Here is a 13,272-nt window from a genome sequence, read left to right on the forward strand (position 1 = left end):
TTTTTTTTTTCCAATCTGCAAATTAAAAACTATTGAAATAAAACAAGAGCCACTGATAGAAGGTAATCATGCAAATACTGTATTCTACTAGGCAACTAATAGCATCAATATAAAATTTACTGTATAACTGAGATTATGTACTTATTACTGAGTCCAAAAAAAGTCTTAAAGAGATTCCTTTAAATTTACACTAATAACTTCAATATAGAATTAGTATAACAACTTCCCCAAGAATGTTCTTCCCTCTTAGGACCTTATCTGTAGGATAAGGATAGCACAGAAACAGAAGCAAGAGTTGAAAAAAGTAGATTTCATGGAGAATATAGTTTTCTTACAATTAAGGCGACTACCTAATTTTCATGGGATCCCCTCCTTTTCACTTGTTTCTAGGCCTCTAGGGAAGGTAGTATTTTTAGACAGGCCTTTATTGAAATGACTGATAAGGATAATATTACTAATATCTACATGGGATCTGCTATAAAATACATATTGTGACAGAAAGCAAATTACCAACAAGCAGCTGTAATCACTTACAGGCGACAAGTGAAAATGGCTTAATCCAAGGAACCCAAATGACTTAGATATGACAGTTTCTCTATTCCTTTGGGTTATTCAAGTAAGCCATAGAGAGTTAATGCCAAGTATTGAAAAATATAATTCACTCACTCTAAAAGTTTTTGCTAAAATAAACAATATAGATTTCTGCTCTACCTGCTGTATCAAAATTTTTAACATTTTCAAAATTGTGCCATTGAGCTTTCAAATATCTCCCAAGTATTGTTGAAAACCCCAACATAATAGCCAAGAGTCAGTAGGATAATATAGCATAATTTAAAAGGTACTAAAATAGTATTTAAAAATGTAAGTTTGAAAAAAAATGTAAGTTTGCCAAATCTGTATTACCTTCCCCTATAACCATTTCAAAACTGTTATAATACGCTTTCAAATGTTTTCTCTAAGGACTGAGACTAATGGCCGGAAGTCATTAAAATATCAAAGTCTAATAAAAAGGTGTTAAAATATAACAAAAACAATTCAATATGTCAAGCTGTTATGCAATTATACAAGAGCTAGTTAAGTGTAATATACTTATTGCCAATTTTCCAATGAAAATCAAAAACAGGAAAATAGCAAAACAATGCCATCCCAACTTAAAAACACTACTGCAGACATATTCATGATGGTTAGGTTTTGGATCCCATGTGAATATAGACTTTCTTCTGGAACTGGATTTCAAGTTTTCACTTTAGACACAAAAGGGAAAGCTCCTGGCAGTTATATGTACGTGGTCTGAGACTATAATCATCAATGTAAACTCCATTCTCATTCAAGCATTTAAAAACCTGAAGTTCAAACATAAAACCATTTCTCAACAGTCTATATTAGCACTGTTTTGTTAAAATCACCTTGAATAAAAATGCCAACCAATTTCACAGAATACAGACCTATATTTATAACTCTCATCAACAGGTCATGCTTTGCGATGTCAGAGCAGAGCAACACAAGAAATATTCTATACAATTTCATGTCTGGTTTATTGGCAGAAAAACTCAAAACAGGAATCTGCTTTTAAACTATCTCTCACTAAAAGTGGGTTAGCTGGATCATTTTTCCACACGGACTATGAGTAATTGGGTGGTAAGACACATACTTTCCAAAAATAATCATTCAATCCCCTGGGTTACATTCCTAAGTCAATTAGCAACCATATCTTAAGTCTCCTTTGTGTTCTGGACATTCCAATAAGCACCGGGGCACAAGAGGATGAACATGAATATGATAATGCCTACCCTAGGGGCCCATGACCAAAGGGAAGAACCACATGTGGAAACAAGTTACCGCATTTGAAAGACCATAACAGAGACAAGTTACATGAAAGGACAAAGGAAGGCATCCTAGAGGGCATAATTAGTGAAGTGAGTCCTAAAAATTACCAGCAATTTTCAGATAAAGGAAAGAGGGATACATCCAGGCAAAGGGAACGATGCCGGCAGAGTCACAGAGACGTGAAGCCGCATGGTGCGTGCAGAGTCAGGGCAGATGTGGTGGACGTAGCGAAGGATGGGGTACACGGCAACCCTTGCGTGTGCAGAGTAACGCAGGGGAGAGCGGACGGGAAAGCTGGTGTGCTGTGGCTTTCTCTGCCACGCTAACAAGCACGGCTGCTTTCTGATGCTGAATGGAGCAAGCGGCAAATGTGAAGAAGGGGCGCGTCACGAAAGGACGTGTTTTAGAAGAATGCTCGGAATCAGTGTAGATGAGAAATACGGAGGTCGGGAGACAAGAAGAATTACAATTTAGCAGAGATGAAGACAGGACAGATTTGACAGACCTTTCCCAGGTACATCAAATACGCTTTAGTGACCAGCAAAACTGAGAAGCGAGAGGAGACAAGGATGTGTCCCTTGGCCCCACTGGGGAGGATCGCACTGAATAACAAAGACAGGGAAGACAGGTGGGGAAGCGCTCAGCTTGAAGAGCACTCCCAGGGCGCCTGGCTGGCTCGGGCCACCAAGAGACAGGCTCTTGATTTCAGATCAGGTCATGATCTCATGGTTCCTGAGTTCAAGCCCCGCACCGGGCTCTGAGCTAACGGCACAGAGCCTCCTTAGGATCCTCTGTTTCCCTCTCTCTCCGCCCCTCCCATACTCTCTCCCTCCCTCTCAAAAATAAACAAACTCAGGGGAAAAAAAGAAAAAAAAGCAAGCACTACTCCCTTACTCAATAGTATTACTTATAATGAAGCCTATGGTCATCACCTTTGTGTCCGATAAACACACCGTAACAACGAAACCTTCCGAATTAAGAGGCAATAATTCCCATGTGTAGAGTTACCTCATAGCAAGCATCAGAATCCAGGCAGGTGTAAACATTCTGCTGCATAGTTAACATGTCCTGCAACAACATTCTCCAATGAGACTCACTGACAGGAGGCTGCCTGTGGAGGGCGGGGAGGGAGGGAGGGAGAAGAGGAGCAGAAGAAGAAAATAACTCATGAAATCTCTCTTCGATGGGCCAAAAGCAACAAACAAACCAACAAACAAAACCATCGGTGTCACCATCCTATGTGCCACACAACCCCCAAGTGATCAACAGATATCTCATTTGAATTTCCAGGAAACAACTTGGATCCGAGGAAGAGTTGAGCGGCTCTGCATCAATACCAGAGGCTTCCAGAGCTGCCTCGGTCACAGGCCGCCTACACTCCAAACCGGAGCGGCATTAAGTGATAACAGCAAAGCTAAACAAGCTGTGAGTTTCTGAGACAAAATAAAGCACAGCAAGATGTAGCAGGGACAGCACTTGGACGCCACAGTGCTACTGCAGATTCATCTTCATCATACCGCAAGGCCCCACAGGGGATGCTCTGGACCCTGCCCACCCCTGGCGTCCGTCGAGAGGCTGGGGACCCCGGCTCACCAGCAGGGCAGCGCCAGTCGCTCCTTCCAGTGGGGTCCCTGCGGCAGTCCACAGAGCGACCGACCGGGCACCACAGGGGTTATGCTCACTCGGGTGACAGCCCAGGTGCCAGGCGACAGAGCCTTAGAGGTTAGTGGCGGGAGCTGCCCTGTCGGCCTCAGGAGGAAGTTTCATGCCCCACAAGAATCAGTATCTTTCATAACAACTCCATAGGCACAGTTTTCAGGGTCTCCTCCAGGACATGTCAGTGACCACCCTCAGGAAAGCCCAAAGCACAAAGCCCCTCTCAGGTTTCCCAGTTCCTTTCCAGTTCCTCCGGGTCAGAAGCAAGTTACCAACCAGGGATCAGTTTTACACAACCCACGAGGCATGCACAATCTCATTGATCAAATACCATTTTATGTTGGAAACCAGGGTTACAGAGTTTGAGAAGTCAACGGTTCACATGGTCTTGCAGCAGGCCAAAGGGGTTTGTTAAAAATTTCACCAAGAATCACATATTAGCTGCATGATTATGAACACTGAATGTTCCTGAACTTCAGTTTCCTCACTTAAAACCCATCTTGGAAAGTGATAAAAAATGGAGATTAATTCTTATAAAACACAGGCATTGAAGCAAGATGTTCTTAAGTTTAAAAACAAGCTCAATCACCTATATGGATTCGAAGACGTCTCTGAATTTCTCTGAGCTACAGATTCCCTTTTTGCACATTGTGAGGATTAATTGAAACTAGAATGTATGAAGAAACACTCCCTCCATTTTTCTGGAATAAAGTAGTATTCAATAAATGTGAAAGAATGAATCTGAAAGTTACAAACACATTTCTTTGGTTTCTATAGTTATATACACGATTGCTAATATTGTTTAGCAGGAAAGAGGAAGTTCTGTAATTCTCTCTGCCTCCCCCAAAAGTTCACCTTCATTGAATATACATGAATTTGGAATCATTATTTGTTTACTTGCTAGTCTTGTCGTTCTACATAATCATGAATCTCATTGTTTGAAAAGGGCAGGTTTTGTTTTATTTTGATTGGCATTTGTCATAAACCAACTGACCGTTTCTTTACCACACATCTTCTCCCTTTTTAATGCATTAAGAACGGGACAAATAGACTATCTGTGTGTAATATCATTGCTATAGGGAGAGCCTGTGTTTGGGATCATTGTCGTCAAATCTCTGGTATCTAGGAACTTTTTCACCTAAAATTTTTCATAAGCATATGCTTCATTTGCTTACAGTAGCTTGTATTTATTACACAAAACATATAACTTGTATCCCATATGCAATAAAGCATAAGAGAATGCATTTTTCCCCCAGAAAAAAAAAAAAATGACACATTTGCACATTTTCCAGGATCATCCCTGAAATGTGTCCATTACTTAGACCTTGGTAGGTTGAACTCTGTGGCTGAACTTCAAAGAACTGGAGGGCTCTTTCAGATTTGGCTTGCAGGTAAATAAGTTGCAAAATGTTTGAAGTGAGTGTCCATCTTGCACCAGCTGGATAAAATCAAACCTAAGCATTGTCTAGCTGAATCAAATTCTCATAGCCCAGCTGTTCTTCTGGAAGCCATCAACAATGGGACAGATGGTATTAATGTTTTCTCACACATGGCTACCCACAAGTACAGGTTCTAATTGAAATAAATTATAAGACATTATTTACAATGGCCTTTGCAGAATACATTCAGTAAATATGAACCAAAAGTAGAACCTGAAGGCACTATACCAGATTTGCAAATTAACAGAGAGATCCCTAAATATAAACATGATGTATTAGTTACAGCCCTGGAACAAAGGAATATTTTCCAGGGAGAAATAGCATTGCATTCAAGATGGTAAAACTTGATTTGTGTAGATTCAATGAAATCTGCTACCATTTAAAATATGCATAAGGATATTCCATAGATGCTGAAGGCCAAGCTATGGTAGCATACATGAAATAATTAGGATTCACTTCAAATTAACTAGTTTGAAAAAAAAAAAAAAAAGAGGCCATATTCTCTTACATATTCAAAGTAGAACAACCATGAGAGATGAACTATAAGGACTTCAGAAGTATTTGAGGGACTCAAAGGAAGGACGGGAAGTAATCTAGCTGCAACAGCAAGGCTTTCTTGAAGACAAGGTTCTAGAGTCAACATGATCAGAAATATTGACCATTTGTTTATAGTTTTTAAAAAAAATATTAAGGGGCACCCGGGTGGCTCAGTCAGTTAGGCGTCCGACTTCGACTCAGGTCATGATCTCACGGTTTGTGAGTTCGAGCCCCGCATCGCGCTCTGTGCTGACAGCTCGGAGCCTGAAGCCTGCTTCGGATTCTGTGTCTCCCTCTCTCTGTTCCTCCCTAGCTTGCACTCTGTCTCTGTCTCTCTCAAAAATAAATAAAGATTAAAAAAAAAAATCTTAAGCCTTGAGTTGCGAAAACTTTTTAAATTATTCATTTAATAATTATTGGGAGAGGACCATCGATATATGAGGTCCTTTATTAGATGTATGGGAACTATAACACTTGCCCCAGAGAAGCTTATGATCTCAAAAGGAACATAAGGCACACACATCAATCACTATGAGTACACTAGTGAAAAAGACAGAGATAGGGAGAGACAAATACAAAATGCCAGGGGATTTCTTAGGAAGGAGAGTTCCTTGAGCAAACCACCAAGCAGTTTGCTACTGTTGACTGGGACAGGATTCCCGCAGACATCTGGGTGGTGTATGTTCACCCATCTACCATCTCAAGGTTGTTATTGTTTATAAGTAGGTCTGAAGGGTCTTAATGCCCTTACAGTCCCGCCATAACTACATGGCACGTGGCAGGTTGGCTCTCTCCAGCTCAGACCTTGACAGAAAGGCCTAACTTACGTATTACCTACAAAAAACACACTTCAAATACAAAACCACAAATTAATTGAACGTTAAAGGTATACCATGCTATATACCAAAAGACACACCATGCTAACACCAATAAAAAGAAAGAGAGGGGAAAATTGTATACAAAGAACTAGAGCTGTCTCTATTCGCAGATGGCATAATATTCAGGAAAACCTACTGGAACTAATGTAGGAGTCCAGCAAGGTAGGAAGACACAAGCTCAATATATATCAAAATTTTTAAAAATATATTTTAACACATACCAATAACTCTATACACTAGGAATGAGCAATACAAAAATGAAATTAAGAAAATAATTCTATTTATAGTAACACAAGAAAATAAAATATCAGGAATATTTTACGGTACATGAATATTCATAGCTTTATCTGTAAAAGCCAAAACTCAAAACAACCCACATGTCCCTAAACAGGTGAATAGGTCAACAAAGTGTGATAAAAGTACAGATCAGTGGTAGTCTAGGGTAGGGGTGAGGGAGTGATGGGGAGAAGCTGAAGGGAGGGGAACATAAAGAGGCAAAAAGCAGCTTTTAAGAGTGACAGATACATTTATTACCTTGATTGTGAGATGGTTTCATGAATATATACATATATCAAAACTTAACAAATTCTACACTTTAAATATGTGCAATTTATTGTTGGTCAATTATAACTCAATGAATTAAAAAAAAAGAAAAGAAAAATACTACTATTTTTAACCATATACAAGTATTGATTAATTCTGTTCATTACTTACTTCCGACCAGTATGCCTGGTCAATCTGACCATCAGCGCACGTGCCTCTTCTGAACTAGACTGAGTGTTCTTAACAAACGAAATCGGTTTCTCAAGTCCGTGTTTCTCCAAAAGCTCTGACACACTTAAAGTGAGAAAAGGATATTTTAAATTTTTTTTTAATGTTTTTATTTATTTTTGAGACAGAGAGAGAGCATGAGCAGAGGAGGGGCAGAGAGAAAGGGAGACACTGAATCTGAAGCAGGCTCCAGGCTTTAAGCTGTCAGCACAGAGCCCAAAATGGGGCTCAAACTCACAGACTGTGAGATCATACCTGAGCTGAAGTCAGACGCTTAACCAATTGAGACACCCAGGCGCCCCGAGAAAAGGATATTTTAAAGTCTTGTTACCAAACCAAAAAAATCTAAGAATCTTATACATGTAGCATTTAGGTGTTTAGTATTTAAAAAAATATATAGCACACAGAATGACCCAATTTTACAAATTACATTAATTCTCAGCCAAAAAAAGTTAACAATTATGTATCCAATTTTACATCCCATACTCTTATGACAATGTACTTAGAACTAGTCACTATTTTTTCAAAAGTATGACATATCTTTATCTAAAAATAGTTTTTGTAATTTTCCTGTACTCTAAAAGCATCAAATCAGTAAAACAAGCAAAATCTATCATTTCAATACCAAGCTTTAACTCTGAACAAGCCTGCTGAGTAACTTATTATAGGCAAGGCTGTTAGAAAAGCAATAAACGGGCCTGGGTGGCTCCGTCAGTTGGGCGTCCAACTTCGGCTCAGGTCATGATCTCGCGGTCTGTGAGTTCGAGCCCCGCGTCAGGCTCTGAGCTGTCTCAGGCTCTGTGCTGACAGCTCAGAGCCTGAAGCCTGTTTCCGATTCTGTGTCTCCCTCTCTCTCTGACCCTCCCCCATTCATGCTCTGTCTCTCTCTCTCTCTCTCAAAAATAAATAAACGTTAAAAAGATAAAAATTTAAAAAAAAAAAAAAAAAGAAATAAACAATTTTAGAGTTGGAGCCCCAGAAATACCACAAGGCTTAATCTCCCTCCAAAATCTATTCTGTAAAAATATAAAATAGGTCACAAATTTTGTCTCATATGAATCGTCTTGAGACCTGGTTTGCCTCCCCGAACCTCACATTTATGAATTAACTACTACTGGACTCACAGAGTGACTGGTTAGACTTCACTAGCTCTACATAAGAACAGGTTTCATGGGTCATGTCACCTGGTATTAGGTATGCTAAAACATTTTTCAGTAATTGGTGGCTATGAAGTGGAACAGAAATAAAAAGTCCTTATTTTAAAAAATGACTTAAACTAAAGAGGCAAAGGCATGGGTACCATCCAGAAACTGACAAGGGGTTACTGTTTCCTTGAGGTTCTAAGAGCATAATGTGACATCAGGAACACTCATGGTTATGCCCAGGGAACATATGGTGAAATACACCGTGTTTATTTTACTGTATCTTTTTGAGATAACTGTTCTCAATTTCATTAGACGAAAAAATTTGTAATCCTCAAATTTGTAAGGAATGATTCTATAGTGGTTTAATCCACTAAGCTTTACTCAAAACGATGCTCAACTTTTCAGGGACATTGGGGAGAGAAGAAACACAGCCAACCTAAAATAAGCAAAGCTTGAAAACAAAGAGCAAGCTTGATTTGTTAAGCATTTTTCAAGAAAAAAAAAACTGTAACTTTCAGAACACAAAGTAACACCTCTCAGTCTAGGCAATAGAAATAGAGGAAACAGAGGTCTGGAGGCAACTGAACAATTAATTCTTCATTAAACTCCCATACATACACAGCACATAAAAACACTGTTTCCTTAAATACAACTTGAAACATTTTTATACTCAAGCCCCTTAAATTGAATGAATAAAACTTCTAATTAGTAGACTCCAAATTATATCCTTTACTATTTTATCACCACTATAAAGTGATGATATTACCTATTATTCTATAATTATATATATTGGAAAAATTCTTATCCCTAAAATTTTAATACAGATATTTAAAAATTACTCAAGCATCTTCATATACACATATAAATACTAGTAAACAGCACATGACTTCCTAAATAGTAAATTGGGAAATTTCAGGCTCCAAGACAAAGTTTAATGCTTCATTTTGACAGTAAAGAATATGACTACAGAGTTACTTGAAGGCTTTAGTGCAGTTTGATCTAGTTCAGATAGTCCATCAAGTGCAATACGCCCAAAAAATGAAAGTCAGGAGTATAATAAATATTGTTTGCTGAAAGATACAGTAATTGCTGCAGAAACTAACATTTCTGTGTAGGAGCCATTTTAAAAACTTCATCTAAAATTCCATAATCTCATGAGTTTGAAATTCTACGTAAGAAAGCCGAAGGCTCAAATATCACAGAGCCTGTAAGTGGCAATGCTTGGATTTGAACACAGGTCCGCCAGTCGTCAACGTCCAGGCTCTTACTACTCTACATAGGCTAGCTGTACATTTGCATTAAGAAAATGCACTCAAATAGAAAGTCAAACCGGAAATACACTAGACATACTAAAGGTGGTATTTCTTGGACAGACCTCCTCCCTCAGCACAAAGCCAACAGATTCATTTTTCTCACCTGAGAATTTGTTCCAGTTGGTCTACCATATCATGAAGAGCTGCGGTTGCCTCGGTTTTAGGACTAAAGGATTAAGAGGAAAAAAAATTAAAAAGTTTCAGAAGTAGCTTCTTATATGAAATATAAGACCCAATGAAGTGAAAAAGAGAAACGATGTTTCCCTTATAGTCAATATACAACAATATTACACTGCCTGGGTAAAATTTTAGTCATCTCCTGAATGCATTCAGCCAGCATCTTTCACAACTCAAGAGATGAAAATTAAAAAAAAAAAAAAAATTGGACTAGAATGATATTCTCTATTACTGATTAGCATTATATGGACAGGTATTTACTGAAGAACTTTTTGCTCAATTCTGCTAAAAGCAACAAAGAATTGTAAGTCAATTTTAGTCTTTGCTTAAAAAAAAAAAAAAAAAAAAAAAGAGGTAGAAAGTAAAATCACCATTTGGTTCTGTCTTTTAACCAAGAAAACAGGTTAGGAAGCATGGCCCTGCACATTGGCTTTCTCCTCCACCTGTCTATAACCCTACCACCCCCTGGAAGTTTCCATTAGGATTCTATATACTCAGGAGATTTCTTCTATGTCATCATTCCCTCTGCACCCACTTCAATATTAAGGAACCAAAAAGAAGCAAGGCTATCATGTAGATAATCCCTGGAAGGTAGTGGCGATAAAAAGCAAGGCCTCTCTGAGGAAGCATGTGGACAGGGGACTAGGAGAAACATTATCATGGCAAACATCATACACTAATACAAATGTGGCTGGTAGATTTAGTATGGAGCAACACACGTACAAGTGAATGCAGGGATCTGGCACAAAAGCTGAGACACTACTATAAAAGTCCCCTTCCAACCGGTACAACTCTGCGTCCCTAATATGGAGGGACTGCCCTCAGCCGAGCGGCACCGCACCTGATGCTCTCCAGTGTCCCCGACCCCAATGATGCAACTGAATCCCAGAATCCCAGCCAGGTCTTAGGGTTTTATTAGTAAGATGACCGAATAAAACTCTTCATCTGAACTTAGAAAATTAAAAATGTCCTAACTTGAACCCCCAAAAATACTCACTATAAAACTATCAATCTTTCCTAGTCTCAATCTATTTGGCAATTATTTGTGCAGTTTACAAAGATTACACTATCCTTTAAAACCAATTTGAGGCCTTGACCTAAAGTGTTAAGTTAGGGTATGTTCCACTTAAAGTCCTTCAGAAGGTCAATTGTCACAGCTACCTTCTATTAACACACGACAGTAATTTCTTAACTATCATTGTGGAGCTCTACAATAAACATTTGTCACTGACTTTCAAGAATATGTTGTTCCTCCGTTGTGAATTGATATTCACGAACATAGTAAGTTTTGTTTTTTTTTTTTCAGCCAGATGGAATATGCTGCCTACGTAAGGTACACGAAAAATTAATGAGGTTAAATAAGTGTTCATTTCATGGCGAAAAAACACATAGTTTACCATTTGGTAAATAATCATGTAACTGCTAAAAACAAACAACTAATCACAGGAAAATACAAACTGACAAACTTGGCATGAAGAACAAAGAGAACCTCAGAAAATACTCTGAGGCTCTGAATTTTAATATGGGGCTAATTTAAAATGACATGTTATTTAGAAAATTATAAACGTGAAATATAATCATTAAGAAATAAATGGAAAACAAGAGAGTATTAGGCTATTTTTTTATTTACAAAAAAAAATCTGTTAGATCAAATATCATTAATCTAAAGCCAAGATAAAGAGACATTTCTTAGCCTAGACACTCTTCAAAACCATACTAATTCTGTAACGTAACTGTAATGTCTACATTAAAAAAAGTTCTTTTAATATCATTCCACTGATACTTTACAGTAGGCAAATTACTGTTCAAAAATTAATAGATAGGCTCTAGTTGATATTTATGCTTATTTGATCTTCCTGAAAAACAAAATCTAATACATTTATTCCTAAAAATTACACACATTACTTGGACGTCAATGAGTTTGACTAGCAGATTCAAAGACCACAACAGAGGCACAAAGCTGAAAGACAGACCATCAAGTTTCCCAGCTGGGCCACCGAAGGGAAAAAACTCCCATCACTCTGCTTTCGGACAAAGATGTTAAGAGAGGCCTCTGCATCTCTTGTAACCCTCTGCAAAGAGTAGTTTTACTACTAACACCCTGATAGCCACTGGGTTGAGGTTTCTAAATGATGGGTACAAAATCGGCTACTACATTCGGTAACCGAACGTAGGTTGCTACAAAATCGGTTACTACAGTCCCTTTACCAGCCTTCTGCTGCCTACTGAAGGCCCATGGCTCTCAGGGGGGCCCACGGTTCCCACAGACACACCTGCTGTTCCTGTTGCTCTTGACTAAGGATGGGAGGTGGCCTATGGTCATAGCTGTATAGGTCTGGGTAATACACACGTGCAGAGTCACTCTGTGATTCACCTTTCCCTACAAGAAGATTCCTTCAACTGAGACCAAGGAAGGAAAGGATGTATTAAGCACTACTATGGTCTCCATTTAGCTTTACTTTGACAAGTCTCATTGCCTGCACTCCTTCTTGGTGGTCAGTACTGAGACCCCTGGTGAGGGGAGATGAACGATCAAGATCTCCAAACTACCCAACATCTCTACGACATAATGGACAGCATCTGAGAGCACCACAGACACAAAACATCCAAAACTGAAACCTGAAACAAGAGGACAAATGAGGTGCTCACACACAAGGCCACCCCTCAAGCACTCCTACCATGAAAAGGCTTCAGCCTGTCATAGGCTGCCAGGCAGCTTTTTCATGTCTTAGATATAAAGTAATGGCCAAGAATCACTGGACATGAAGGAAAGTCCCTGACGGTAAAAGCAGAGATACAAACAAACAGGATATGAATACTGAGAGACCACGGTGAGAACGTGGGTAATGCAGGGAACAGAGGAACAGGTACATGTGCATCTCTGAAACAAGACTAGGATGCTATTTTATTTTAAATGTTCCTGGAATTTAAATAAGAAAGCCAAACTAAATTTTAAAATTTGAAAGAGGGATGAGAAGATAAAACTGAAGACACTCTTAGATCATTTAACAGAAGATCAAAAAGTGGCCAAAAGAATAAAAGGGGTAGTAAACGAAGAAAGTGCAAAAAAAAAAAAAAAAAAAAAAAAAAAAAAAAAAATAGACAAAGAAAGAGAGTAAAAAAGAAAAAAAAAAGGAAGGAAGTAAAAATAAAATTACCAAGGAAACTGATTAGGGAAAGAATATAAGAAAATTTCCCAATGATCTGAAAGACAAGAGTTTCCAGATTGGAACAGACTAACTAAATGAACACCACAACAATGCATTTAGACTCACAATAAAACACACCCTTATGATACAGAGATGAAGAGAAGGTATTGAAATATCCAAAAAGGAAGAAAAGCCATATATAAAGTAACAACTCAGAATGATATGGGACTACCTGACAATCCTGGGAAGAGAGGACAAGACGGATGCCTTCAAAACTCACAAGGAAAAGATAATTATAAACCTAGAACTGCAGACACAGCCAAGCCTACTATCAAGTTTAAGGGGGAAATTCTGGTTATCTTTCTGACATGGGACAGTCT

General features: G+C 38.5%; 1 protein-coding gene across 3 annotated transcripts in view; it reads right to left on the reverse strand.

Annotated features, from left to right (window-relative positions):
* The window catches only part of NBAS (NBAS subunit of NRZ tethering complex), a 329,610-nt gene that overhangs the window by 173,077 nt on the left and 143,261 nt on the right, over nt 1-13,272 (reverse strand). For all 3 annotated transcript variants that reach the window (XM_078444965.2, XM_078444964.2, XM_078444966.2), the window contains 3 exons: nt 9,670-9,732; nt 7,052-7,174; nt 2,836-2,938 (listed from right to left, as the gene is read on the reverse strand). In XM_078444965.2, the coding sequence (XP_078301091.2) occupies nt 2,836-2,938; nt 7,052-7,174; nt 9,670-9,732 (289 nt within the window). The remainder of the gene's footprint in view (nt 1-2,835; nt 2,939-7,051; nt 7,175-9,669; nt 9,733-13,272) is intronic.

The sequence above is a fragment of the Panthera onca genome, chromosome A3 (genome assembly GCF_046562875.1).
Source record: "Panthera onca isolate mPanOnc1 chromosome A3, mPanOnc1 haplotype 2, whole genome shotgun sequence".
NCBI lineage: Eukaryota > Metazoa > Chordata > Mammalia > Carnivora > Felidae > Panthera > Panthera onca.